The sequence below is a fragment of the Crotalus tigris genome, unplaced genomic scaffold, assembly GCF_016545835.1.
Source record: "Crotalus tigris isolate CLP2741 ecotype Arizona unplaced genomic scaffold, ASM1654583v1 scf7180000024119.3904262, whole genome shotgun sequence".
Taxonomy (NCBI): domain Eukaryota; kingdom Metazoa; phylum Chordata; class Lepidosauria; order Squamata; family Viperidae; genus Crotalus; species Crotalus tigris.
This window is the reverse complement of record NW_024100396.1, coordinates 950,030-977,051: the sequence shown is the minus strand read 5'-3', so window position 1 is coordinate 977,051 and position 27,022 is coordinate 950,030. Positions and strand designations below refer to the sequence as shown.

The 27,022-nt window shown below is 44.4% G+C and overlaps 1 protein-coding gene across 3 annotated transcripts; it reads left to right on the top strand.

Annotated features, from left to right (window-relative positions):
• Window positions 1-447: 447 nt before the first annotated feature.
• On the top strand, window positions 448-26,504 carry VSIG10L (V-set and immunoglobulin domain containing 10 like). 3 transcript variants are annotated; one of them, XM_039322667.1, is made up of 11 exons: window positions 457-1,062; window positions 8,759-9,088; window positions 10,118-10,381; window positions 12,027-12,314; window positions 15,242-15,499; window positions 16,411-16,686; window positions 17,405-17,692; window positions 20,641-20,754; window positions 21,962-22,020; window positions 23,961-24,092; window positions 25,498-26,504. In XM_039322667.1, exons 1-11 carry the CDS (start codon window positions 996-998, stop codon window positions 25,579-25,581), a joined length of 2,160 nt encoding a protein of 719 aa, XP_039178601.1. In that variant the 5' UTR covers window positions 457-995; the 3' UTR covers window positions 25,582-26,504. The 3 variants fall into 3 exon arrangements, with proteins under 3 accessions (XP_039178603.1, XP_039178602.1, XP_039178601.1); XM_039322668.1 differs by lacking the exon at window positions 20,641-20,754 and having other exon boundaries at window positions 456-1,062; XM_039322669.1 differs by lacking the exons at window positions 20,641-20,754; window positions 21,962-22,020; window positions 23,961-24,092; window positions 25,498-26,504 and adding an exon at window positions 19,611-20,207 and having other exon boundaries at window positions 448-1,062.
• The last annotated feature ends 518 nt before the right edge of the window (window positions 26,505-27,022 follow it).

Below are 27,022 nucleotides of genomic sequence, written 5' to 3'. Positions count from 1 at the left end.
CTTGCCATGGATTGACATCTGTTGGAACTGAAGCTTCAGCCTTGTATCTTTGAACTAGTGATAAAATCCAAGCATCTCAGCTGCCTTCACAACTGGCAATTTTTCCTGCTGTTCGCCTAGTGCAAACACAAGGTTTTTGGCAGAGCGCTAGGAAAGGGATAAATGTGCCATGAGCGATTTAATATCTTCAAAGGCTTTGGATGATCCCAAAATGCTTGCACATCATTCACATAGGTCTGGCCAAAAGTTAGCTGCCATAGCTCTGGTTAACCCCCCCCCCCTTGTGCCTGTCAATCAGCATCTGCTTCAGGCAGATAACTCTATTGCTGTTCTGCATTAGATACAGCTGGACCGTTGGGCGATTATGGAGGCCAGAAGATAATCCTGATTTTATAGACAACACAAAGGTTTCTCCAAACGAAGTCAGGGTTCCCTTCACTCCACACCTTGATGATTTGTTGTGGGGGGGGCAGGGTCTGGAGTGTGCTTCTGCTTTTCACAGGTCAAGAGCTGTGCATTTTGAATAGCCGAGTATCATTTGCGAAAACCCTGTTCCAAAGCTGGGAGGTCCATCTTGGCCAGGGTTTCCCCTCCCCGTCTTGCCAGCCAGTGGCCTGCTCCATCCTAGGGCTTGCGGAATAATTGACAGCTCAACAGCTGACTTTTGAATATGCTGCTGCTGCTGCTGCTGCTCCTCCTCCCCCTGTTGGACTTTTTCAACAGGTTTGGCTGGTGCATAACTTGAATAGCTGAACTGCTTTTTATCCCGGCCCCTTTGCCCCAAGGGGGAGGATTAAGTCTCCTCCTGGGCCTTTGGTTCGCTGCTGCTCTTTCTTGCTTCCGCTACCTGGTGACACACACACACCTGCCTTCCGGCATCTCCAACAGAGGCCCTGCCTTTCCCTTGGCAGGTTGCAAGTCCTTCTTCGATCTCCGTATCTTTCTGTGCCTTGACCTCCTCCTCCTCACACACACCCCCTTTGAGCCAAGCTGGCATGGCTTGCTGGCACCCGGGCGTCCGTTTTTCTTCCAGCCTGACCATCTGTCTGCTTTCCCTGCTGGGTGAGTTTAGGAAATGGGCTCCGTGGTTTCTTCCCCCCCCCCCCACCAGCTGGTCTGAGCCTGCTGGCTTCTGGCAGAATTTGAGCTGCGTTAAGAGGAACAAGCAAAGTTCTGTCTGAAGGAGAAGGTCAAATTCCTAAGGGGTACGGGGTTGAACCCCCTCTTTCCTGGATTGAATGAAACAAGAATTGAAATTCAGGAAAGGAACAGGGCTGGTCCTGCTATAAGAGCAGCGTATCCAATGGGGCAATAAGGATGGATTTGATCAGAGGGGGCTCTGCTGAAGGAGCTGTCTAAGATGCATCACCCCCCCCCCAACACACACACCCTTTAAAAGAGCCCTGAGGAAGAGGGGCTGTTAGGGACCCTCAAATTCTTTGGATTTGCCACACACCGAAGTGGGTGTGTGACCCACCTCCGCTGCGGCAACAGAAGACCCTCCAGGTTGCCATATTGTTCTTACCGAGGGTATTTGTGCAGCACAATTGGCTTTTGCGGTCAGAAACTGCATGGTGGAAGCAGCCTCATCTAGGAACGGTCCACTTTGAGGGGGGGGGGAATGGAAAACCGAAACCTTGCTGACTTTTCAGCTTTACCCATATGAGCTCTCCTGGCATTCCGCCCCCCCCCCTCTAAATTAGGACATGCTGTCTCAGAAAAAGGCCTGATTGTGCTTGTTCAAAGTGATGCTTGAAAGGGTTAGTTGCTGCCTGAAATGCTGTGTTTTAACTCTTGTCGCTTTTGATCCATTTTTATTTTATTTATTTTTTTGAACTGAGGCAAGGAGCGTTGTGTAAGTTCAGGCAATAAATGCTCTGGGTTTCTGTGCGTTGTCCTGAGCTTCTGGGCGTTGGTCAAAGGTTGCTGGCATTCTGCCTTCCTCTTTTCAATAATCAGGTGGACAGGGTGGAAAGTGAAACTTCACCCCGCTTGCTTAACTTGGCCATTGAATTTAACCTAAAGGCAATCTTGAGATTGAGCTCACCCAATGAGTAAAAGCCACACAACGAACTAACCAGGCTTAGAATGTGCAGGCTGACCTGCACCATCTTGGGCTTAAGCTGGTTAGGCATCGGATGTGATGAAAACCAGAGAAAAATTTAGACTCTGGGAGTTGAAGTCCACAAGTTATAAAAGGGCTACAGTTCCTCATCCCTGGTCTTAAGGATAGCATTTCTATCTGCTAATCTCTGCTCTTTCCTGTCTCAACTTTCCCATCATTGGTTGTCACCTTATTCTGGTGATAGATATAAATTAGTTGGTGGCTCCCTTAACCGCAACAGGACCGACAACAAGCCTTCTTCCATCCCTTCATCCTAACCAAATTGTTTCCATGCTGATTTTTTTCCTGTTAAGCTGAAATGAAGAAGGGATGGGGGAACCTTCCCACTTAAAATATAACCACCTTTCGATCAATGCCTTCTTCAACCAGAGCCCAGCACAGAGGATCCTGGATGCTCACCCCCACCCGACCCCTTCCTGCTAGATTTATAGCTTTCTCCCATCCCTGCCCCTCTCTCTTTCCCCTTAAGGGGCTGGCCCATCCATTACAGCCCGTGGTGGCTGCTGAGCTCCCACTGAGCCAATTTTCATCCATCTTCTCCTGTCGTCTTCCCCCGCTGGCTCCTGGCTTTTCTCACTCAGCTCCTACTAATGCAGCCCCTGGCGTGTGGCCGATGCTGTTGTGCAGCTTTTAATTTACAAGGGCTCAGACCTGGAGGCCCCGCTGGTTGCAGGGTTCGCTATATGGCTGGTTCAAAGGAGGAGTTGGGGATGGAAAAGGAAGGGTCGGGATTGGGCTGGGCCAACCCATCGGAGGACTTTGCTTCTCTTCCATGGTGCTGACAGGCAATAAATGGACTTTGCAAGAGAAAATGGAAGGAGGGTGGGAGGAAGCTTGGGGGTGGGGTCTTCTTCGCGGCATGGTGTGCCACGTTTTCAGCCAAACAGGGAGGAGGGAGTTGTCAATTTGTCATTTCTGAAGCTCCCTAAGTTAAGAAAGCCATAGCAAACTTGGGACAATTGCATCACGCAATGAGGAAGCATAAAAGGCTGTTTCTAAGTTTGACTGCTATTTTGAATCCTCAGGAAGGCTAAAAGCAGAATTTCCCAACCTTTTGGGCACCAGGGACCGGTTCCGTGGAGAAAGGTTTTTCCATAGACCAGAGAGTACGTGGTTTTGTGTGCTGCCTGCATCCCACAAATGGGGCTTTGCTTGTGTATGTAGACTGGTTGCTGGCATACTGTGGCCCAGTACTGGTCCACAGACCAGGAGTTGGGAACCCTTGGGCTAAAGGCCAGGAGAAGAGAAGGGAGACCAAACTACCCTATGAGCCTTCAAGTGTTCTAAGATGGGCCTGTTCAGACAGTAGGTTGTGTATCTTCAAAGGATGTAGGGAAAAGAGTAGAGTTGTGGTCATTCATTAATGTCATTGTCTTAATTGCCTATCATTTTTGTCCCATACTGGGTGGAAGATCTAATACAGGAGAGTAGACAACTAATAGCAATGTTCTCATGAACTTGCATAAGTCCTTCAAGATCCAGTCCTACTTCTGTGAGTTTCTCAGTTGATGGATTGTAAACAACTGGATTCACCTTGGATCTCCATCAGACATTCTGCCCCCATATTTATTCAGGTGGGATTGGGGCCAGCCTATACATTTCATCACATGCCCTTTGTATGTGTGGAGATGAATTTCAGGCAGCAGCTAACACATGGGGTGGAAACAGATCAAGACTAATAAAAGTGCTAGAGGCAACCCACCAGATTGAGAGTGAGGTGGAAGAGGTGCGAGGAGCAAAAATTCAAGTGATTTGAGTTCATGTGTTGTTATGTTTTAGCACAACAGAAGTGAATTTGACCAGACTTATGGCAAAAGTTGGACCATTGAAATGACAAGAAGTTATAGCTATTCCCCCCAAAAATCAGGATAATCCAATTGAACTGCTTGTTGACAGAGCAATCCCTGGCGGAGTAGTTTAGCAGGGAAATAATTCAATAAATAAAGTGAGTCAGTTCATTCTGAGGCAACTTCAGGTGTCAGATTTAATCCTTTTTCTTCCTAGCACTCCCATCGTGTTAAGCCACGGTTAGTTGAATAAGCCACAACTTGTTGAGTTCACACACCATATTAATTCAGAATCAAACCAAGCATTTGAGCTGTGCAAAATATTTCAAAATCTCCTGAGCACGATAGTAACTTGAGCTCCAAATGAAATTTTTTGAGCGTTTTTGGAAGGCTTTTTAAGCTCAAAATGGCAACCTTAAACCGAAAACACTTCTAGAATGGCCAGCAAACCTGTTTCATTCTCAGCCTTCTAGGCAAGGAATGTTTTCAGCTTCCATCCATACAAAAAACACAGGATTTGGGAATAATTGAACAAGGACAATGAAGCTAAAAGTTTGCCTTGGGATTATCTCACTCACCATCGAGGTGTGCAAAAGATCTCCGGTGTGCCTTGAGGCATTCCTTTGATCCCGATGGTTCCAGCCATTAATTCTAAGTGGTTCTTCCAGGCTGAAAACTGAGTCACTCCAGCTTGATGCTTTGAGACTTGATTTGGCAGGCTGCTTGATTTATTAATTTTTATTTATTCATTAAATTTGTTTGCCTCCCATCTCATTGTAAGGTGTGACTGGGCAACTTACAACATTAAAAAGAATTTTAAAATACAAAAAAAATGCCTATAATAAAAATAAAACGCTATAAAAATACAAATTATCAACTATAAAAGAGCCGTGGTGGTGCAGTGGTTAGAATGCAGTATTGCAGACTAACTCTGCCCACAGCCAGGAGTTCGATCTTGACTGGCTCAAGGTTGATTCAGCCTTCCCTTTTTCCAAAGTCAGTAAAACGAGGACCCAGATCATTGGGAGCAATGTGCTGACTCTGTAAACCGCTTAGAGAGGGCTGTAAAGCTCTGTGAAGGGGTATATAAATCTAAGTGCTGTTGCCATAACTAAAAGATGGGATGGCTTTATTTCTGCACCTGTCCTCTAACTTCACAAATGGCTCTGTCTAGCACACTGATGGTAAATCTATGACATGATGCGAAAGGTGACACACCATAACATTTTGGGTGACACGCCAACATTCACCAACACCTGACACCAACTATTCTTGAAAGCGTGCCCCTTTCTCGTGTGATTTTTCAGAGGCTGCTGCAGAGACTGTGTGAGAATGGGGTGTGCCATCATGTGGCTTCTGGACCCTCCAGAATTTGCACACAAGGGCCGGGGTCTTATGCAGCTTCTGGAGCCTCCACAAACCACATAGGGCCTAATTTTAGTGCTGATTTAAGTTGGGTTCTGGGCTGTTTGCAAGATGAAGGGGTTGTGCTTAGCAAGAGTTGTTATTCCACGTTTAGCCAGGTCTGTGCTGGTGATAGTGTGTCAGATGAAGAATTGTGGGTCTGTGAGATGTTTTCAGTCAAGATGGAGGCAAGCTGTTTTCCAGAGAGCTAAGTCTCCATTTCTTAGTCCTCTGGTCTTATAATTAACTAGCAGGCAGAGGTCCTTCCTGTCATCAATGGTGAGGTTTGGAAAGATATCTAAGGCATCATCTAATGCAGTGTTTTTCAAACTTAGTAACTTTAAAATGTAAACCACAACTTGCAGAATTCCCCTGTCAGTATGATGGCTGTGGAATTCTGAGAATTGAAGTGCTTATAGCTTAATGTTGCCAAGTTTGAAAAACGCTGATCTAGCGCCCAGGACAGGAATTCATTATTATAACATTCACTTACATTTGCTATGTATATACTTGCCTGTTCTTCTGCATACAAGAAACCAATCAAATTTTATCTTGATGCATGAAAAGATGGGGAGGGGTGCTTCTTTGTGAGCTTATCTCTATGAGGAGATAATCAGAGAGGAATAGGATTGAAATGGCAGTTCTTTATAATATTTATTAAGAGATTCCAGCTTTCTTTTTCTAGTAGAATGCCATGGTGATGGGTCTGCCTTGTAAAAGTAAATTATTTAACGGAAGCTTAATTTATTTAAATGTATACAAATTTAAAACAGCTGTTGGCAAGCTTGGGGATTGAGTTTTAATATCAGTGCTCATGACTATATAATGTTCATTACAACTAATTAGAAGAGAAAGCTGAGGCTACAGAAATGAGGGTGGACGGTGGTGGAGAAAGAAATCTTTTTGTGTGTGTGTGTGTGTGTGTGTGTGTGTGTGTGTGTGTGTGTGTTTTAAATATCTTGTCTGACCATTTCAGTTGGGCTCCAATGTTATGCTGAGCCTCAAACTAGCCTCATTCAGCCCTAGGATATTACAGAAAAGCAGACTTTATCTTCCTTCTCTAGTTAAACTGAAAATAGTAGTAAGGATTCTTAACATAATTCTTATTTTAACTTCCTGACAGTGACAACAATTAATCAGTGGAACAACCTGCCGCCAGAAGCAGTAAATGCTCCAACACTGGAAGTTTTTAAGAAGAGACTGGACAGCCATTTGTCCGAAATGGTGTAGGGTTTCCTGCCTGAGCAGGGGGTTGGACTAGATGACCTCCAAGGTCCCTTCCAACTTTACCATTATTATTATTATTATTTCAGAAGAAGGAAGGAAGGAAGGAAGGAAGGAAGGAAGGAAGGAAGGAAGGAAGGAAGGAAGGAAGGAAGGAAGGAAGGAAGGAAGGAAGGCCATTTCCCTTTCTCTTAACTATGATAACTGGGTTCGGGAATTAAATAAAGAGAAGGGGACATATTGGACGCACAAATTCAAAAACCCTATTCATTTTCTAATATTGATAGTATTTACACCCTGCTTTTCTCACAACTCTGAAACTGGCCATTTTTGGGAAAACAAAGGGCAAGTGGATTAGGCTGATTATACTTAAATAACATTTAAGGCCAACATTTTAAGGGCTGAGACGACTGCTCACTTCCCGTGCAAAATGGTACCAAATCCAGCTAGTTTTAAAGGTGGCCACAGGCAGCCATATTTGAAGCTGTCTTGAAAGCTTAGTTATTTTGAGATAACGATGCCTGAATGTTGATGTTTGTACCTGTTTGAAAACCTAATTCCAAGGGAAGTAGACATTTGGCAAGGGCTGGGTTGCCTGGCTGATTATCCATTTTTAAAAATGTGTTATTTGTGTGAACCTGTAATAGGAAAGTTATCTCTCTTCCACAGTCTTTAAGCAATCTTTATGGCTCTTTGATGGCCCACAGAGGGACAAAGATAATTGGGTGAGTGTCAGGGCAGGGAGTTGATGGGGAAAGTGGAAAGGAATCTAAGAAAATGTATGTGTTGATTTGCTTATTTACTTATTCACACGAACAGAAGCGATTGCTTGAGGATAGCCACTTATTTAAATTGACTGTTGCTTGGATTTACGGCTCGGATGCAGATGGAGGAAGACCTTTTGATGTCGGCTGCAGAAAAACCTCCATGGTTGTTAGGAAGTTATTTAAAAAGTAAATAACTGACTATTTGCTTGAATGAGAGGTGAAGGCAGGAGTGACTTTATATCATAATGAGAAGATGGTTAATAAAAGCAAGAACGGATCCATCTAACCACAAGGCTGAGCTAGAGAGCTTCATCTAGATTCCTATCCTCCCAAAATTCTCCATTTCCATCTACTCTTGAAATTGCCTCATGTTGCCCTTTATAGGAGTCATTTTCCACCTCTGCAAGGGATACCATATCTGGACTGCAAAAGGCTGACTAGCAATAGGATTTAGACTTGTATACCACTTTACAAGGCCTTGGTAAGGCCACACTTGGAAGATTGCATCCAGTTTTGGTCACCACGATGTAAAAAAGATGCTGAGACTCTGGAAAGAGTACAGAGAAGAGCAACAAAGATGATCAGGGGACTGGAGGCTAAAACATATAAGGAACGGTTGCTGGAATTGGGTATGTCTAGTTTAACGAAGAGAAGGACGAGGAGGGACATGAGAGCTGTGTTCCATTATCTCAGGGGCTGCCCCAAAGAAGAGGGAGTCAAGCTATTCTCCAAAGCACCCGAAGGCAGGACAAGAAGCAACGGGTGGAAACTGATCATGGAGAGAAGCAACCTAGAACTAAGGAGAAACTTCCTGACAGTTAGAACAATTAACCAGTGGAACAACCTGCCTCCAGAAGCGGTGAATGCTCCAACACTGGAAGTTTTTAAGAAGAAACTGGACAGCCATTTGTCCAAAATAGTATAGGGTTTCCTGCCTGAGCAGGGGGTTGGACTCGATGACCTCCAAGGTCCCTTCCAACTTTATCATCATCATCATCATCATCATCATCATCATCATCATCATCATCATTAATATCATTATTATTATTATTATTATTATTATTATTATTATTATTATTATACCGCTTCATAGTGCTTTTACAGCCCTCTCTAAGCCATTTACAGAGTCAGCCTATTTGCCCCCAACAATCTGGGTCCTCATTTTACAGACCTCGGAAGGATGGAAGGCTGAGTCAACCTTGAGCCGGTCAGGATCGAACTTCTGGCAGTGAGCTGAGTTAGCCTGCAACGTTGCCTTCTAACCACTGTGCCACCACAGCTCTGCCCACTAGACTAGAGTCAATCAAGGGCTGCAGACAATTTTTTGCTGCCCCCATGAAGACTTTTGCAGCCCAGATAAGTTCACTCCATCCATTGCAACTTGATTCATGTGTTTCCATTGAGAGCAGAGAAAATTATATTGACTGCTTACTTGTTTTCTCTCTTTTCAGCCCCATTATTCCCTGTTCTATCTTCATACCCTCTGGCTGCACTTGTTGGGGATTCTGTTTCTCTCCCCATTCCATTCTCTTTCCCCTCTGCTCAGATCCAAATCACTATCATCTGGAGAAGGAATGCAACCAACGTGGCAATAGGAAACCTGCGCCCTAATTTTACAGTGACGGTAGATCCCAGCTTCGAGTCTCGGTTCAGCGTGGACCCCATACGTGGCAACCTCAATATTTCTGACCTGCAGACCACAGACTCTGGCATCTATTCAGTGGAGATCTTCCTCTTGGGGGGGTTTGCCCAGAAGGGAAACATCACTCTTACAGTTTATGGTGAGTTGGATCAAGTTTTAATGCCATTGCTATGAAGGTGCTTTCTTTGGTGCCATTAATATCTCAACAGCCCTATTAAAAAGGAAGTTCCTGATCTTGCAAGCCAACTCTTCTGATTTATTTATCCTCTCTTTTTAATTTTGCTCTGTCGAAATTTGGGAGCCAAGGATTGTTAGTGTTGAACTTCAGTCCCCGACAGCTGTGGTTGGCACACAAATGGTCAGAGATTTGGGGCGCTGTAAGTCAGCCGTATTTTGAAGTCCATATTCTCCCCGGCCCTGTGCCACAACCTAGTGAACAAAATCCATTTCTGTGTCCATGTGGCACCACGTGCTAGATCCAAACAAATGCGCTAATCTGGAATATCGTATGATGATCCAGGTTCACAGATATGCCAGGATACTTACTGAAATCACAAATTACCTTATCCCGTTTTACCTTCATCTCCTTTCCTGTGGGAACACTCCTTCTAGGTCAGTGGTTCTCAACCTGTGGGTCGGGACCCCATTTGGGGTCGAACGACCATTTCACGGGGGTCGCCAAACAACGCAGTCCGCCATTTTTTTCCCCCTTTTCCTTAGCTGTGCTACTCCCTTTTATTCTATGGCTTTTGAAAGCCAATAGAATAGACTCTCTGAATAGAGTCTAATTCTATTGGCTTTCAAAAGCCAATAGGAATTGTCCAGGCTGTCTCTGCCCTGCTGAGCCCGCCAAAAGTCCCATTCTGCAAACGGTGCTGCACCAGTTGAGTAGTCCTCGACTTACGGCCGGTTGAGTAGTCCTCGACTTACGACCGGTTGGGGGGTCTCGGCATTAAAAAGGTTGAGAACTACTGTTCTAGGTTGTGGCCATCACAGTTTGCTCCTTGCCCTTACTGCTGACTTTTGTTGTACCAAGAGATGCACGAAAAATCTTACTTCCATACAAGCAGGGTCACGTCATTAACTTGAGGGGCTTTAACACATCAGAGACCTTGCCTTCTCTTTTTGCAAAGTGCAACAGACAGCTCATACCTGTGTGTTTCCTTAGAGGAGGTGGGCAACATCTCTGTGGTTCCATCATCTGCAAAAGTGATCGAAGGAAGCAGTTCAGTGGCCTTCAACTGCACCCCTGTCCACGGTTTCGTCTTCTGGACCAAGGATGGTCACAGCCTGGCTGATAATCCCCGATATTTACGTTCATCTGGTTACCTGCAAATTAGAAACCCTCTACGGACTGACGCTGGTGTCTACTCATGTACCATCTCCAACCCTTTCGGCAGCGCCACTAGTACTGCCAACCTGACTGTCTATTGTGAGTACACCCTTGCAATAACCAGGTTTACACGTTGTTGTTTTATAGAGCTGTAGAATTGTAAAGTTAAATGGACCATTTAAGCCAATGAATGTAATTCCTTGGCTGATGCCTGCTTGGACAAAACCCATGAATGGAAGCCTAACTTCACTTTAAAAAAAAAAAAAAATCAAAATCTCATTGTTGCACTAATTTTATCATTAAGAAGTTTTTACTTACATTCCATTGCTACACACCATGCAACAATTTTGTCCCTGAAGCTGGCATCTCCTTTCTTTGTGTGTTTTGGGGAGGAAGGAAGTTCAGCCCAGCTCAAAAAAAAACAAAGCAGATATTCCAAGCTTTGCAATGAACTCTTTGTGAATCACAGGGGCGGGTTAAAAGTACAGACGATACAGCTCACAAATAAATAGTTACTCCATCAAGTTAAGTAGCTCCATCCATCAACAAGGTCATAGCTGGGTGCAAGGTATGTGGGAATGATCTTGGGAGTTGGGGAGAAGAGATTGCTGCCTAGGGAACGGTCAGATAAGACCATTATCTGACAGTCCACTGGCTGCGTAATAGGTGGGGCACTGGTTCAAACGGGATCCTCCCTAATTTCTCAGGGGCAAAGGTGATGGAAGGAGAACTGTACTTTCGGGGACTTGCAAAGTTCTGTTAATGCAGTGTTTCTCAACCTTGACAATTTTAAGGCATGTGGACTTCAACTCCCAGAATTCCACAGCCAGCATTGCTGGCTGTGGAATTCTGGGAGTTGAAGTCCACATGCCTTAAAATTGTCAAGGTTGAGAAACACTGTGTTAATGTCACCTTACAATAGAACTTGGAGGAGAAGCAAAACCTCTTCAAGCAAGTCCAATTGCCTTTTGGGAAAGGGGAAAAAAAGCACCTTTGGGGAGACTTACAATAAAAGTAGAATTCGGTCACCTGGTTGTGGTTCCTGCCTAGATTACCTGCTAAGGCTGACACTGGGGTGACTAATGCTGGAAAGATAACGCAGGGCCCCTGCTAGTGAGCCTGGTAGTTTGTCGCTAAATCAGGGGTGTCAAACTCAATTTCATTGAGGGCCGCATCAGCATTGCAGTTGCTCTCGGGGAGGGCTGGGTGGGTCTGGCCAGGGTGGGTCTGGCCTACTGGGTGGGCGTGGATGGAGTGGATATGGCCTACTGGGTGGGTGTGGCCAACTCTACATCGTTCCCGTCAAGGGAGCCTGTGGGTGCTTGGGCAGGAGTGGGACAGATCTGAGGGTCTCTGGCAGAAGGGGGTGGGACCAGGGCAAGCGCCAAGGCATGGTCCATTTCTTCATTCCTCACAAAGTGTGACACCTCCCCAGCATGCACCCAGGGGGCGGGGCCGACACGGCAGGGGCTGGTTCTAGATGGCCTTGTGGAGCTAAGACTGAATGCATTTCAGCATAGATGGCTACCACAAAATTGTACATTGGCTCCCGGCCGGCCTGGGCCAGGGCCAAGGCAGCGGGGGCCGTTCCCTCACTGTTTCCAGGATGGCTTTGCGGGCCACATGAAACCACTTTGCGGGCCACATCCAGGCCCCGGGCCTTGTGTTTGACATGTCTGCTCTAAATAAACAGATTTTGCATTAATAGGGAGTTACCTAGTTCTGTTCTTTTGATTTCACCCAGATGGTCCCGAGACCCCAACAATTACCGTCTCATCCTCTGAGCAGGATTCCGATGCTAGAAACTTTGTGCTGGTGAACAGCACTGTCAACCTCACATGTTTGGCACCCTCCGACCCCCCGGCAAAGATCTACTGGAATGTGGCTGACAATATGGATCCCTTCGTCCCTTCCTCACCTGTTCTGCAGCTCCACAGAGTGCAGCTGAATCAGGGAGGGCCGTATACTTGCCTGGCTATCAATCAAGAGACGGGGCTACAAATTCGTAAAACCCGCCTTATCAACGTTGTCCGTTAGTTGACTTTACTTTTATCTTCCTTCCCTGTTGCAAGGGTGGGGGATGGGTGTGTGTGTGTGTGTGTGTGTGTGTGTGTGTGTGTGTGTGCCGATCTTAAAGGGAAGACGGGAGCATACAGGGGCCTGAAATGTATTTCTAGAAAGCTTTACAGATAGTCGTCTTCTTACGACAATTGAGCCCCAGATTTCTCTGGCTAAGCGAGACAGTTGTTAAGGGAGTTTTGCCTCATTTTACAACCTTTCTTGCCACAGGAATCCCTGCAGTTGTTAAATGAGTAACACAGTTGTTAAGTGAATCTGGCCTCCCCATTGACTTTGCTTATCAGGAGGCTGCAAAATGGGATCACGTGTCCCGCCCCGGATGCTGCGACCATTGTAAAGATGAGTCAGTTACCAAGCGTCTGAATTTATGACCAGGTGACCATGAGGATGCTGCAACAGTTGTTAAGTGTGAAAAAATGGTCCTAAGTCCCTTTTTCCAGTGCCGTTGTAACTTGAAACGGTCACTAAATGAACTGTTGTAAGAACAGAAGCTGTTTCAGATTGGAAGTTGTAGGTCAAACAATCTATTGAAGGAGTCTGACTAGTTATGACTAAGGAGGAAGTTTGCCAGGTGTCAAAGAAACGAGATAAAATTGTTTACTCTCTCTCTCTCTCTCTCTCTCCCACCCATCTTTTCCTCCTTTCTCCCTCCTGTGGTCAACCAGAGGAGAGAGATCCAGGTGCTGAGCTGACTGTTTAGCAAAGACTTATGGAAATTAAGCCCAGCATTGAAAACGGGGTTGATCCCCATTCAATGTGACTGTTTTTATGGATTTTTCTCCCTCTTATGATTCAGCTAAGTTGCACGAAATTGCTGCCACTGGAACAGAAAAGTGGGCTCGAATGCAGAATGACACTAATATAAATTACAAGCCTGAAATGCGTTCTGAGCTGGGGTGATTGCAGATGTGCTCTGGGAGCACACACGTTGTACTGTTAAGAATAACGTCCCTGCACTTTTCTGGAAGGGGTTGAGCTGGGTGGATTGGCGGAAAAGATCTGGAAATGCTAGCTGTGAGTAAGGGTGGGTTTCAGGAAGAGAAAAGTTAAGTGGCCATTGAGTAACGGGGAAAGAAATGGCGAGTTTCAAGAAATGAACCAGCTCAGCTGTTCATCTCAATATGCTCTTGAGATTGTGAAGAATTCCAGCGAATGGGCTTTCCGTGGTCCTTCCTACTCAACTCAGCTTTTGCATCGTGTTCTTTTTTTCCCATCTTGGAACACCACAACCTTCACTCCACCGTGGAACCCAGCATGGGTGATTTGATTTGCAGATTCCTAATCAAGCCCGTCCCTCTGATCAATTATTGGAATTGTTTTTTAAAAAATAAGGCATGTGGTAGGTAGTCCATGGAAACAGAATGAAATGGAAAACGTCAAGAGAAAAATAGGTCAGGTTGTTTGCCATGTAACCAAGGGATGCATATATCTGCACATGTGTGCGTTTCAGGAGACAGAATAGGTTGCAGTCATATTTTTGGCTATTTTAAAGGGAAATGGAGATATCCCACCTCCCCACACTTCCAAAGAAAATTCTGGCTGAAGGAAGGAAGCAATGCAGCTAAAATGTCTTCCCCACTTCTGGAATCCCATCTTCTGATTAAAGAAAATGGAGGATCATTCTGCTTTTTGCTTGGGGTATCGTATCATAGGTGGAAGTGATTCTCAAAATATGGATGAGGAGAAGATACCTGGATGGCATCCCATCCTGCTCAATAATCTAGATTATTCCCACACTCCTCTGCAAATCAAATGTTTTTTTCTTCCATTGCTAAATACATAGTGAAATCACCTCCCCACACCCATACCCCATTGTTTCAAACACCCAGGATCTTTGCCTACCTTCCTCAATCTAATTTAGAGACCCATGGTGGCATAGTGGTTAGAAGGCAGTATTGCAGGATTTAATTTATAATTTATAATAATAAAGTCGGAAGGTACCTTGGAGGTCATCTAGTCCAACCCCCTGCTCAGGCAGGAAACCCTATATCATTTTGGACAAATGACTGTCCAATCTCTTCTTAAAAACTTCCAGTGTTGGAGCATTCACCACTTCTGGAGGCAGGTTGTTCCACTGGTTAATTGTTTTAACTGTCAGGAAGTTTCTCCTTAGTTCTAGGTTGCTTCTCTCCTTGATTAGTTTCCATCTGTTGCTTCTTGTCCTGCCTTCAGGTGCTTTGGAGAATAGCTTGACTCCCTCTTCTCTGGGGCAATCCCTGAGATATTGGAAGACTGCTATCATATCCCCCCCTTGTCCTTCTCTTCATTAAACTAGACATATCCAATTCCAGCAACCGTTCCTTATATGTTTTAGCCTTCAATCATCTTTGTTGCTCTTCCCTGTACTCTGCCCACTGCCAGGAGTTCAATCCTGACCAGCTCAAGATTGATTCAGCTTTCCATCCTGCTAAGGTTGATAAAATGAGGACCCCCAGATTGTTGGGGGCAATAGGTTGACTCTCTAAACCACATGAAAGAGAGCTGTAAAGCACTGTGAAGAGGTATATAGGTTTAAGTGCTATTGCTATTGCTAGAGAAGGCTGTTTTATAGCAAAAGATTACAGCAGATTAGACTGCAGCCTCCAAATATTATACAGTAAGAGTCTACCCTACAGTAAAGTCTAAGCCAGCCTGGTGGCATTTTTCAAAAATTAAACGGTCTTCCTAATAATTGCTCACCGCTACCTTCTTTTCCCTCAGCGACGCCATACCTGGTACTTAACATGCCGGAGTGGTTCAATCAAGTATGTGAAGCTCTAGCATTCAGCATCTTTGTTTTGCCTCCTTTTTTCCTAATGTTAAAATATTCTGAGTCCACAAAAGTGCATGAATTACTCATCCTCTTCTTCTTCTTCTTCTTCTTTTGTTACTCATCTTTAGAAGCTCCTTGGGGATCTCCTCATTGTTCCGTGACTTCGGTGCAAAATGATTCTGCCTTACTTTTCGTCTGCTCCTGGACTGGAGGTTCACCTGCTCCGAATCTCACTTTCCAGGGACTCCCTGGAGACAAGGCGGAGATCAGTGCCTCCAAACTGCAGACCTTGCTGGGGTCCCCTTTCCCCGCTGGGTTCAGTGGCACGAAGGTTACTTGCTTGGGTCATCACTTAACTGGGCAAGGCAACTGCACCTTGATTCCAGGTAAGCTGAAGAAACAGCTGTGCTGATGTGTCCTATCTAAAATGGCTGCTGGCTGTATCTTGATGATGGGATTGAGGCAGTGGTGGGATTGAAATAGGTGAGCAACCGGTTCTCTGTGTGGATGCCGCTTTCGGAAGTCCGTTCTGGGCCTGGGCAACAAAAAATTAGCTACCGGTTCTGCTGAAGTGGTGCAAACAGGCTGAATCCCACCACTGGATTGAGGTCATGTGTTAGCAGGGTCTTAAAAGGTGCTTAGTGGATGATTATTTGATCCACTGAACCTCACCAATGTCAGGTTGGCCTCCAACCCTCCTATCCTTTTATAAGGGCCCAAAGACCTGGATCTGCCAGTTGACTTTAGGCCCCAATGGGAGAACAGCACAGTGAAGGTGGTAACAACAGATCCACCCCCGCCCTCCTCACATGTCCTTAGATTTTAATCTTTGGTTTTAATTTATTTATGTTTTAGTGTAGATATATATTTATGACTGTAAGCTGCCCAGAATTACCTTATGGTAAGATGGGTGGCCAATATATTTTATAAATAAATACATTTGTGAGCCCTTGATCTGAGTAAATTAGGGGTTTCTGAAGTATCCTAATTAGTCCTTTGTCCTGATCTAATTCAAAAAGTTGCATTTATGAAGATCAGAGGGACAAATCCCCACATTGGTTGGCTTGAAAACCTTGGAAGAAAATAAAGGCAAAAAAGGGGGCAAGGACAAATGCAAAAAATAAATTTTCCTTGAAATGAACCATTCCATAAAACGAACATTCTAACATTCCGTTCCTTCTCTTCAGATTTGAGCTAGCCTGCAAGGTACGGATGCAACATTTAAATCACAACTGCCACAATTCAGACTTTGAGACCATGTCGTTTTCAATAATGTCTTTCTCTTCCCTTTCTCCAGAAGCCCCCTCAGGGGTTACATTGTCATTCCAGGCATCCAGTGACCCCAGAGGGCTAGTGACTATGCAGATGCATTGCCAAGGCACCTTCAATCCGGTGGAAATTAAATGGTTTAGAGATAAGCAGTCATTGATTCCTGTCGGAGGCCATTATCAGCTAAGTCCTGACAGAATGCATCTCACCATCTGGAATTTCACTGCTCCCCAGGATCTGGGAGATTACAGCACCATCTGCTCCAATCCGCTGGGATCACAGCAATCTAACCTCATTATTATTGGTGAGCCAACCCCACACAAGGAGAGAGATAGCACTAGAGAAGTTATCTTAGTATAGGTCAGGGGTAGGCAACCTTGGCTCTTTTATGACTCGTGGACTTCAACTCCCAGAATTCCTGAGCCAGCATGGCTCAGCATGGAAACCTCTCCATTTCTCCTCAACATGGCTGGCTCAGGAATTCTGGGAGTTGAAGTCCACAAGTCATGAAGGGGCCATAGTTCCCCCATGCTGGCTCAGGAATTCTGGGAGTTGAAGTCCATGAGGTATAAAAGAGCCATGGTTGCCTACCCCTGGTATAGGTAGTCTTCGGCTTATCCACCAAAATTGGGACCTGAATTTTCATTTCTAAATGAAGCAAACAGTTGTTAAGTGAATCACACCAGTTTTTGCAACCCTTTTTTTTTGGCCACGGTTGTTAAGCAAATCACTGTTAAGTGAATCATACAGTCATTCCCCCATTGACTTGGCCTGTCGGAAGCTGGCTGGGAAAGTTAGACAGGGTGATCTCTGGATAGTGCAACTTACCACCACAATAGAGTCCCACGTTTGTGTTGTTCAAAGGGAGACATTTGTTTAGTGGGTTTTGCCCCATTTTATGACCTTTCTTGCCTCAGTTGTTAAGTGAATGGCTGACCCATGTTAGGTATTAACTTGGGGAAGATCTAATTGGTTGCATTTCATATCTATGGAATAAACAGGGTGTTTGCTTCTCTTGGCAGGCCCCTCAATCTCTGACTGGACTTTGTCAAGTGGACCCCATCCAGGCACTGCCTCCCTGACTTGGACAGTCCCAGACGGGTCAGCGGTGACCAGTTTTTTGATTCAGATGCAAGATCCAAAACAGCACCGCTCTGCTGAGGAATGGACTACAGTGGAAGTACTAGGAGCTACCAACCGATCCACAACTGTTATAGGATTGCAGCCCCAAACAGCTTATGCTTTCCAGATCGTGCCTTATCTGGGATCCCAAGCTGGGAATGCCACTGAAATTCTCACCCTCCGACCAGGTAGGTACTCAGATTTAGTAGCCGCAGCTGGTTTCAGGAATATATTTGTTGTTGTTGTTAGCTGCGAAGTTGTGTCCGACCCATCGCGACCTCATGGAAAACGTTCCTCCAGGCCTTTCTGTCCTCTACCATCTTCTGAAGTCCATTTAAGCTCATGCCTACTGTTTAGGAATATATTACCAAACCACAATGTGATGTACTATCCGATCTTCACACATGCAAACCAATAATAACAACTTGCGTGAACAAAAACAATCTGCTCACAGCTCTTATGCATCAAACTTCAAAAGCTGTTCATATTTAAGAGCAATTTCTTGGCTTTTGGGGAGAGATACTTAAAAAGAGGGTATTTCTTCCCCGATTTGACCCATATCAATTTTTGTCCATGGGTGTTCCAAACCATCCATTCCAGCATCCAAAGAAAGCATAATGAAATATTTATTTAGCAACATGTAGGAAGAAGACTAAAATACGTAAGGGAAAGTGTGGCTGAGTGAAATTAAAACTGTGGAAAATCAAGACACTTCCGGTCATTTGTGTACCCGCTGCTCAGATGGTACAGGTGTTAATGCGAGAGGGCCATAACATACTATTTCCATTTGTGCTTGTTCACCTGAAAATGATGCTTTTAAAAAAACTTGAGATTTTATAGCATTGAACAGACAGTAGAAGCGTTTGAAATGTGAAAGATTTTTAATGCCAAGTCGAAATATTCCCAGCTACCGTTTTTAGAGATGCACTTCTCAGCCAATTAATGTCCTTTGCCATAGCTGTTAAAAATGAGGCTTAATAACTGAGGCTTAATAACAGGCTAGTGTAAGGAAGGGCTTAACAAGTATGTTCTCCTTGTGGTGCAAAATATTGCTTTCAGAAGATAAGAAATATTTTTTCTTAAGCCCCTAAATTAGTGTTTTTCAACCTTGGCCACTTTATGATGTCTGGACTCATAAAATGAATTCTGGACTCCCAGAATTTTCCAGCCAATATAGAGAATTCCCTCCAGCATTGCTGGTTAGGGAATTCTGGGAATTGAAGTCCAGACATTTTGAAGTGGCCAAGGTTGAGAAACACTGTCCTAAACGATGTAATTTTTTTTATCTTTTTCATCGTTTGCTGCCACTGTTTTCTCAAATTGCTTTTGCTTTGACCCCCGTCCCTCCCCAACTCTGACTCACATTATACAGGTAATCCTCGACTTACAACAGTTTGGTTAGTGTCTGTTCAAAGTTATAATGGCACTGCAAAAAGTTACTCATGACAGTTTTTCACACTTACGACTGTTGCAGCATCCCCAGGGTCACATGACCAAAATTCAGATTCCCTGGATCACAAGATCCCCTTTTGCAATCTTCTGACAAGCAAAGTCAAAGGGGAAGCCATTGAAGCAACCTAGAACTAAGGAGAAACTTCCTGACAGTTAGAACAATTAATCAGTGGAACAATCTGCCTCCAGAAGTTGTGAATGTGCCAACACTGGAAGTTTTTAAGAAGAGACTGGACAGCCATTTGTCTGAAATGGTATAGGGCTTCCTGCCTGAGCAGGGGGTTGGACTAGAAGACCTCCAAGGTCCCTTCCAACATTATTATTATTATTATGGATCATCGCACAGTCAGCCAGATGTTCAGACTGGATTTGGCATTTTGTCTACCTATCGAGTCCTTACCCAGGACCTGGGATAGATAGATGTGGATGTTTGATGGTATTACAGATATCGTCGCAGGAATTATTATTATTATTATTATTTGCTTAACAACTGTGCCACTCACTTAACAACTGCAGTGATTCACTTAACAACTGTGGTAAGAAAGGTTATAAAATGGGACAAAAAACTTAACAAGTGTCCCACATAACAACATAAATTTTGGTCTCAATTGTGATCGTAAATTGAGGACTACCTGTATCTGATTTCTCTCTAAGACTATTCACAAGGAGGATCCCAGGCATATATCAAAGAATTGATATATTTCTCAATGTGATGACATCTGCTGCGGTCACATTAGTAAACTCAGCAAACTCCGATAAGTATTGAATAAATCCACAGCTTTGATTCATTATGATGTTGCTAAAATCCAATAAAGCCAATTCAGTAGAAGAACAATGCTTGCTGTGTACTTTAAACTCTTTTATAGTAATCATCAAAGTATGATTGAAGGAGTTCTGTATTTCTCCATGCTGCCAAAAATCTTTAAGAAAAAAATAGTACACAGGGATTCCACCTTTTATAAAACTAGCTCTGGATTTAAAAGTTCAGAATCTAGATTCACTTTTAGCATCCAGTTTGGAAATAGAGTATGTCCCAAGTCATCTGATAAGCAGAGGCTCTTAGTTGAACAAACCTGCTAGCTTAAGCCCCTGGCTCAAATATGGCTATTTCTACCTTTAATAGATTTAGTAGAGTGTGTTGAAAATCTAATGCAGTGTTTCTCAATCTTAATAATGTTAAGATATGTGGATTTCAACTCCCAGAATTCCCCTGCCAACATGCAGTTGGCATGGCGCAGCAGTTAGAGTGTAGTACTGCAGGCCACTTTAGCTGACTGTGTTCAGCAGGTCACCGGCTCAAGGTTGACTCAGCCTTCCATCCTTCCGAGGTAGGTAAAATGAGGACCCAGATTGTTGGGGGCAATGTAAATACATATATACATTGCTTACTGGTGTACACCGCTTAGAGAGTGCTTGCACTTAAAGCGGTATATAAGTCTCATAAATAAATAAATAAATTTGAAATATTTTTGATTGAACTGATTCTTGGAATGATGGCTCTAACTATTTTGACACAAGAGTCTAAAATGAAGAGAGGAAACAGGAGTTGGGGTGGATTTGGGAAGTCGTGGAAAGACTTCAATCTTGCATAGCGAGTATGAAATTTAGAAGCTCTGCCAAATAACAAAGCTTAAAACTCTGCATGATTTGAAATCTGGATTCTCTCTCTTCCTCTGCCTTTTAGATTCGTATCTGTCTGGTGGGGCCATTGCTGGGATTGTGATTGGATGCATTTTGGGGGGGCTCCTGATCATTGCGCTCCTGTTCTTGGGGGTCTGGCTGATCTGCCTTCGGAGAGGTGAGTTGGGCACCAGGCCAGTCAGAAAATAAAGAATAGAATAGAATAGAATAGAATAGAATAGAATAGAATAGAATAGAATAGAATAGAATAGAATAGAATAGAATAGAATAGAATATATGGAATGGAATGGAATGGAATAGAATAGAATAGAAGAATGAAGTAGAAGAATAGAATAGAATAGAATAGAATAGAATAGAATAGAATAGAATAGAATAGAATAGAATAGAACAGAACAGAATAGAATAGAATAGAATAGAGGAATGTAGAAGAATAGAATAGAATAGAATAGAATAGAATAGAATAGAATAGAATAGAATAGAATAGAATAGAATAGAATAGAATAGAATAGAATATATGGAATGGAATGGAATGGAATAGAATAGAATAGAAGAATGAAGTAGAAGAATAGAATAGAATAGAATAGAATAGAATAGGATAGGATAGGATAGGATAGGATAGGATAGAATAGAATAGAGGAATGAAGTAGAAGAATAGAATAGAATAGAACAGAACAGAACAGAACAGAATAGAATAGAATAGAATAGAATAGAATAGAATAGAAAATGGAATGGAATGGAATGGAATAGAAAATAGAAAATGGAAAATGGAAAATGGAATATAGAATAGAATAGAATAGAATAGAATAGAATAATAGAGCTGGAAGGGACCTTGGAGGTCTTCTAGTCCAGCCCCCTGCTCAAGCGGGAGACCCTATACCATTTCAGACAAGTGACTGTCCAGTCTCTTCTTAAAAACCTCCAGCGATGGAGCGCCCATGATTTCTGGAGGCAAGCTGTTCCACTGGTTAATTGTCTTCACTGTTAGGAACTTTCTCCTTAATTCCAGGTTGCTTCTCTCTTTGATCAGTTTCCAACCATTATTTCTTGTCCTGCCCTCTGGTGCCTTGGAGAATAATTTGGCTCCCTCCAAAGCACCTGAAGGCAGGACAAGAAACAATGGTTGGAAACTGATCAAAGAGAGAAGCAACCTGGAATTAAGGAGATGCTGCAACGGTTGTGTGTGAAAAACGGTCCTAAGTCACTTCTTTTAGTGCCATTGTAATTTTTTAACCAGTCACTAAATGAACTGTTGAAAGTCGAGGACCTCCTTTATTTTAATTCCGTATGCCTAGAAATGGAAAGAGGAACCAACTCTTTCTTAGTACCAAGCCAAAGTAATGTTTTGTCTGTCTTACACCTTGTAGCAAAGAAGAAAGCTCCACCAACCCCACCAGAGACTCAACACCACTATCTATCACGCCAGGTGAGACCAAAAGGGATGGATGTTTAATGAGAGACTGGGGGCCATCTGAAAAAAAAAATGGTGGATTGTCGCTCTGTGAAACTCACTGGGAAATGCCCATTTATAACTGCTTGGTCTTCTAGGCCAGGGGTCTTCAAACTTGGCCGTTTTATGACTTGTGGACTTCAACTCCCAGAATTCCTCAGGTAGAAATTGTTCATCACAGACTTTCCTCAGCGTGCCTGGCTGAGAAATTTGGGAGTTGAAGTCCACAAGTCATAAAAGGGCCAAGTTTGAAGAGCCCTGCTTGTGGACGTCAACTCCCAGAATTCCTCAGCCAGGCACGCTGGCTGAGGAATTCTGGGAGTTGAAGTCCATAAGTCATAAAAGGGCCAAGTTTGAAGACCCTGTTCTAGGCAGAAGGGGTGGTTGATCAAAGCAGTCAAGTGGAATTGACTCTCCCAGAACAGAGGCCGTAGTGACCGTTTGCCCAGGAAAGAAAGGGAAAGGACTTCTCGTTCAGCTAGTCCTCAACTTTCAGTTGTAAGTTGCGACAGTCATAAACTGACTCATCATGTGACCAACTCAATCTTATTACGTTTCTTTGCAGCAGTGGTTAAGTGAATGCTGCGGTCATTAAGTGAAACCATTGTTTACTAGGGGGCACTTTTGTCAGAAACCAGAAGTAAATTGTAAAAAGTAGTCAGTAAGATCACCTGATTGAGGGGTGCTACAACAGCGATAAAGGCGGGTTAGTTGCCAAGCACCCAAAATGTAGTTGTGTGACCACCATGGTGGGGGCAGATGTTGGAACTTCGAATCCAGGTTGCAAATCTCTTTTTCAATGCCCATTGTAACTCTGAACGGTCACTAAGTGGCCAGTCATAAAACAAAGACTACCCATATATAAAAACCACATTCCCACCAATGTTATTAGTTAGATACTAATTGATTAAAGTTTCCTTAGTGGTGGCTCTGGCAGTACAGGCAGTCCTCAACGTACAACCACAACTGAGCCCAAAATTTCTGTCGCTAAGCGAGACATTCGTTAGGTGCATTTTGCCTCATTTTGTGACCTTTCTTCTCACAGTTGTTAAGTGAACTACAGCACTTGTTCAGTTAGTAACATGGTGGCTGAATGAACCTGGCTTCCCCATTGACTTGTCAGAAGGTCGCAAAAGGTCACCCCCAGGGACACTGCAACCGTCATAAGTACGAGCCAGTTGCCAAGCATCTGAATTTTGATCATGTGACCCTGGGGAGGCTGCGATGGTCATAAGTGTGAAAAACGGTCATAAATCACTTTTTTCAGCGCTGTTGTAACTTTGAGCGGTCGCTAAACGAACGGTTGCAAGTTGAGATCTGCCTGTACATAATCATAGTACCTGGCTCAACAAATAAAGTGTTGAAAGTCCGTCACTCTTGCATTAAACGTTGCGTGGAAGAAATAAGCAGAAAGTCACAGTAAACAAGTTAACCCAACTTTCTAGACCAGGGGTAGGCAACCTTGGCTCTTTTATGACTCATGGGCTTCAACTCCCAGAATTCCTGAGCCAGCCATGCTGAGGGGAAAGGGAGAGGCTTCCAAGCTGAGGCATGCTGGCTCTGGAATTCTGGGAGTTGAAGTCCACATGTCATAAAAGAGCCAAGGTTGCCCACCCCTGTCCTAGAGGGAGCTGGGCTGTGTGGTTAGCATAAACCTAGACCAGGGGTAGGCAACCTTGGTTCTTTTATGACTTGTGGACTTCAACTCCCAGAATTCCTGAGCCAGCCATGCTGAGGGGAAAGGGAGAGGTTTCCAAGCTGAGCCGTGCTGGCTCAGGAATTCTGGGAGTTGAAGTCCACGAGTCATAAATGAGCCTACCCCTGTATCTAGGCACTAAGTGACTTGGATAATAACACTGATAGAAAAAGTGTCTTGATGCCTGGGTCACCATGTATTTCTTTCAATGTGGTTTTAGTTCCCAAATGGGAGGAAGGTTGAGCCAAGTGACTCTTCTTCGGACAATCCTCGATGGTCAGCAGGAGACTCATACATCTATGCCATCACCTATGAGGAACATCTGCCCAGATATCTTGGCCCAACCATCTCGGTAGGTCATGTAATAATAAGCCTCTTGCTATGGAATCACAGCTGGATCTGGTTGCAAGAAAAGCATTTCCTGTTCAGATCCCATCGTGGTGCCTGGTGCCCTGACAGGGTCTCTGACAGACACAGACTGTAATGGGGGATTTCCCTTCCATTTTATTTTCCAAATACGATTCCCCTATTCCTCATTGATTCTCTTTACAAAACAGCTTCAAACGCTCTCCTGATCCTACACGAAGAAACCAAGGGTTGGTATAACAATATCTTCTGATTTTTTTTCTCTCGGTGAGATGTCTTTATGCCATGCCTGGTAAAGATGATGGCGGTTTGCAGCATTATGCATTTGAAGGAGCCCGAATATTGCCTTAAATAGATTGCCGTTGGCGCCGATGTTGTTTCCAATATGGTGGGCCAATGATGGCGAACCTTTTAGAGACCGAGTGTCCAAAACTGGCCCACCCCCCGCCCCTACACTGCTCCGCCCACCCTCAGGTCCATCCACAGCCCACTGCAGATCGCCCAGGCAGCCCTGCAGCGCCATGTTGGCCACACCCTCCGCCCGCGCCCCGCATCATCTGCTGCCCAGCTGCCATGTGTTTGGCTGCGCTACTCCATGCAGGCTGCACCCGGGGTTGACTCTTCTCCAGGGGGCTGCTGGTGTGGAAGGGGCTGTGAGGAGAGGCGGGGCTGGAGTGATGGTGTGCATGCGTGCCCACATAGAAGGCTCCGAGTGCCGCCTCTGGCACTCGTGCCCTAGGTTCGCCAGCACTGTGGTGGGCCCTTTGCGCTGCCCTCCCCTTCCATCTTTCCTCAGCTGACCTCTTTTTCTCTTTCTCTTTTTCCTACTTTCTTCCTCACTCCACGTCTGAATGACAAGCCTGCCTTTTAACTTAAACTGGTTTTGCCTCAGTTCGCTGAGCCAATAACAAAATCTGAGGGCTGGCGTGCCTCCGCTGGGGATTTTAAAAAACCTCACTGAGAAATATTGCGACTTTCACAAAAACCCTTTCAGCTCCCCATAAAATTATTCAATTTTTGCTGAGTAAAACGGACTTCGCCTCCAAACATGCATCAATACCTGGGTACTCTCAGTGTTTGGTTGGTAGTAACTCAGACAGCTTTCCTCAGAGATTTCCTTCCTCTAACAGTGTTTCTCAACCTTGACAATTTTAAGGCATGTGGACCAACTCCCAGAATTCCACAGCCAGCAATGCTGGCTGTGGAATTCTGGGAGTTGAAGTCCACATGCCTTAAAATTGTCAAGATTGAGAAACACTGCATCTACCATTTCTCCTGAAAAGAAGGGGAAGTCAAAACCGTGGAAGAAGAACAAAGTTTTTGTTTATATCTCCCCCTTCCAAACAGTTTGCTAACAACACTATTATTTCTCTTTTCCCGGTTCTACCCAGCCTATTGGTATCAGGGAAGGCACTTTCTCTTCCCCAACTGTGCAACCTGGGACCAGGACGGTGCGGAATGCTACCCAGGTCTGAAATGATGAAAATCACAGTCAGCCAGACTTGATCGCTAAAATGGGACTTGTGAAGAAGACACCCAACTGGCTTTGGTCACTAAAATGAGACTTGTGAAGATGATACCCAGCTGGGTTTTGGTCACAGAAATGGAACTTGTGAAGATGACAATCAGCCACTTATGGTCACTAAAACAGGACTTGTGAAGATCACACCCAGCTGGCTATGGGACTTGTGAAGATGGCACCCAGCTGGTTGTGGTCACTAAAATGGAACTTGTGAAGATGACACCCAGCCAAATATAGTCATTGAACTGGGGTGCTGAGATCCTGAAATGTATTTGTGCCTTCTTCTCGTAGCTTGCTTAGAAACCGACAGATGGATCTCATCAGTATGAGACATGAACTTCAACATTGTTGGCTAGAAATCTCCCTCATCTAGGTAAGAACCAGCAACCTAGTCCTCCAAGAAGCTATATTCTGCACCATCAAAATTTAGACAATTATTTTTTGGGATACTGAGATTTCCGATACTGAGATTTGGAGCAGAGCACACCACAATGCAACTTGATTTGCTGGCCTCCAATAAGTCTTCTAGAGAGCTGCTGAAGGGATGGCATGTTAGAATCCCCAAGCTCGCTTTGCAGCCAAGGACAACGGACAATGTAAGAGAGACCATAGATCTTGTGCTTGGATAGAGTAGCAGGTAGGGAAGGATATGACTACAGTTGGATTGAGATGAGCCTTACTTTTCCAAAACTGTTTTAACACACGAAGCTGCTTATATTCTGAGGCTGCACACCTGCCAAAGCCCTCCATTCTGTTATCAAAAGCTCAGCATTGGAGTCTTGCCCAGTTTCTGTCTTGGACTCCAGTCAACATCCCCTGCTTGGATACAAAGGGAAACGATGGTGCTTTTAGAGCAGAACAAGGTATATCTTCCTGGCTTTTTGTTAATTTGGAGTCTGTTCTTCAGTTCTATGTGAATGTGCTGGCTGGGGAATTCTGGGAGTTGAAGTCCACACTGCGTAAAGTGGCCAAGGTTGAGAAATACTCTAAGATTACCACATGGTCTGAGTGGAGGGGTTTCCATGAATTCTTGCAGCCCCACTTGACCCCCTCCAATGGCACCAAAGTGGGATCCCCAGTCTTCAATATAAGGAGAAAATTTGGGGGGGGATGGAGGGGTGGTGGTTGGAACAGGAAAGGAAGAGAGGGTGCCATTGATTAACCCTTTCCAACCTGTCACATTCTTTGCCTAACCAGCCAATAATTCAGATAAATCTGGGCAAAGTAGGTGGCCCAGATTTAATACAGAGCTCTCCAACCTTTTGGGCACCAGGGACCAGTTACGTGGAGAGAGGTTTTTCTGCAGACTGAAGGGTGCTACCTGCATCCTGTGGATGGGGCCTTCCTTGTTTGTGCGGCCCAGGTGCTGGCATGCTGTGGCCCCATACCGGTCC

Bases quoted from the DNA above. Each gene is read 5' to 3' on its own strand.
- VSIG10L (XM_039322667.1), top strand. From the start codon at position 996: ATGGCTTGCTGGCACCCGGGCGTCCGTTTTTCTTCCAGCCTGACCATC. The intron at 9,089-10,117 runs GTGAGTTGGATC...GTGTTTCCTTAG, and splicing joins CATCACTCTTACAGTTTATG to AGGAGGTGGGCAACATCTCT. The intron at 16,687-17,404 runs GTGAGCCAACCC...TTCTCTTGGCAG, and splicing joins ATCTAACCTCATTATTATTG to GCCCCTCAATCTCTGACTGG.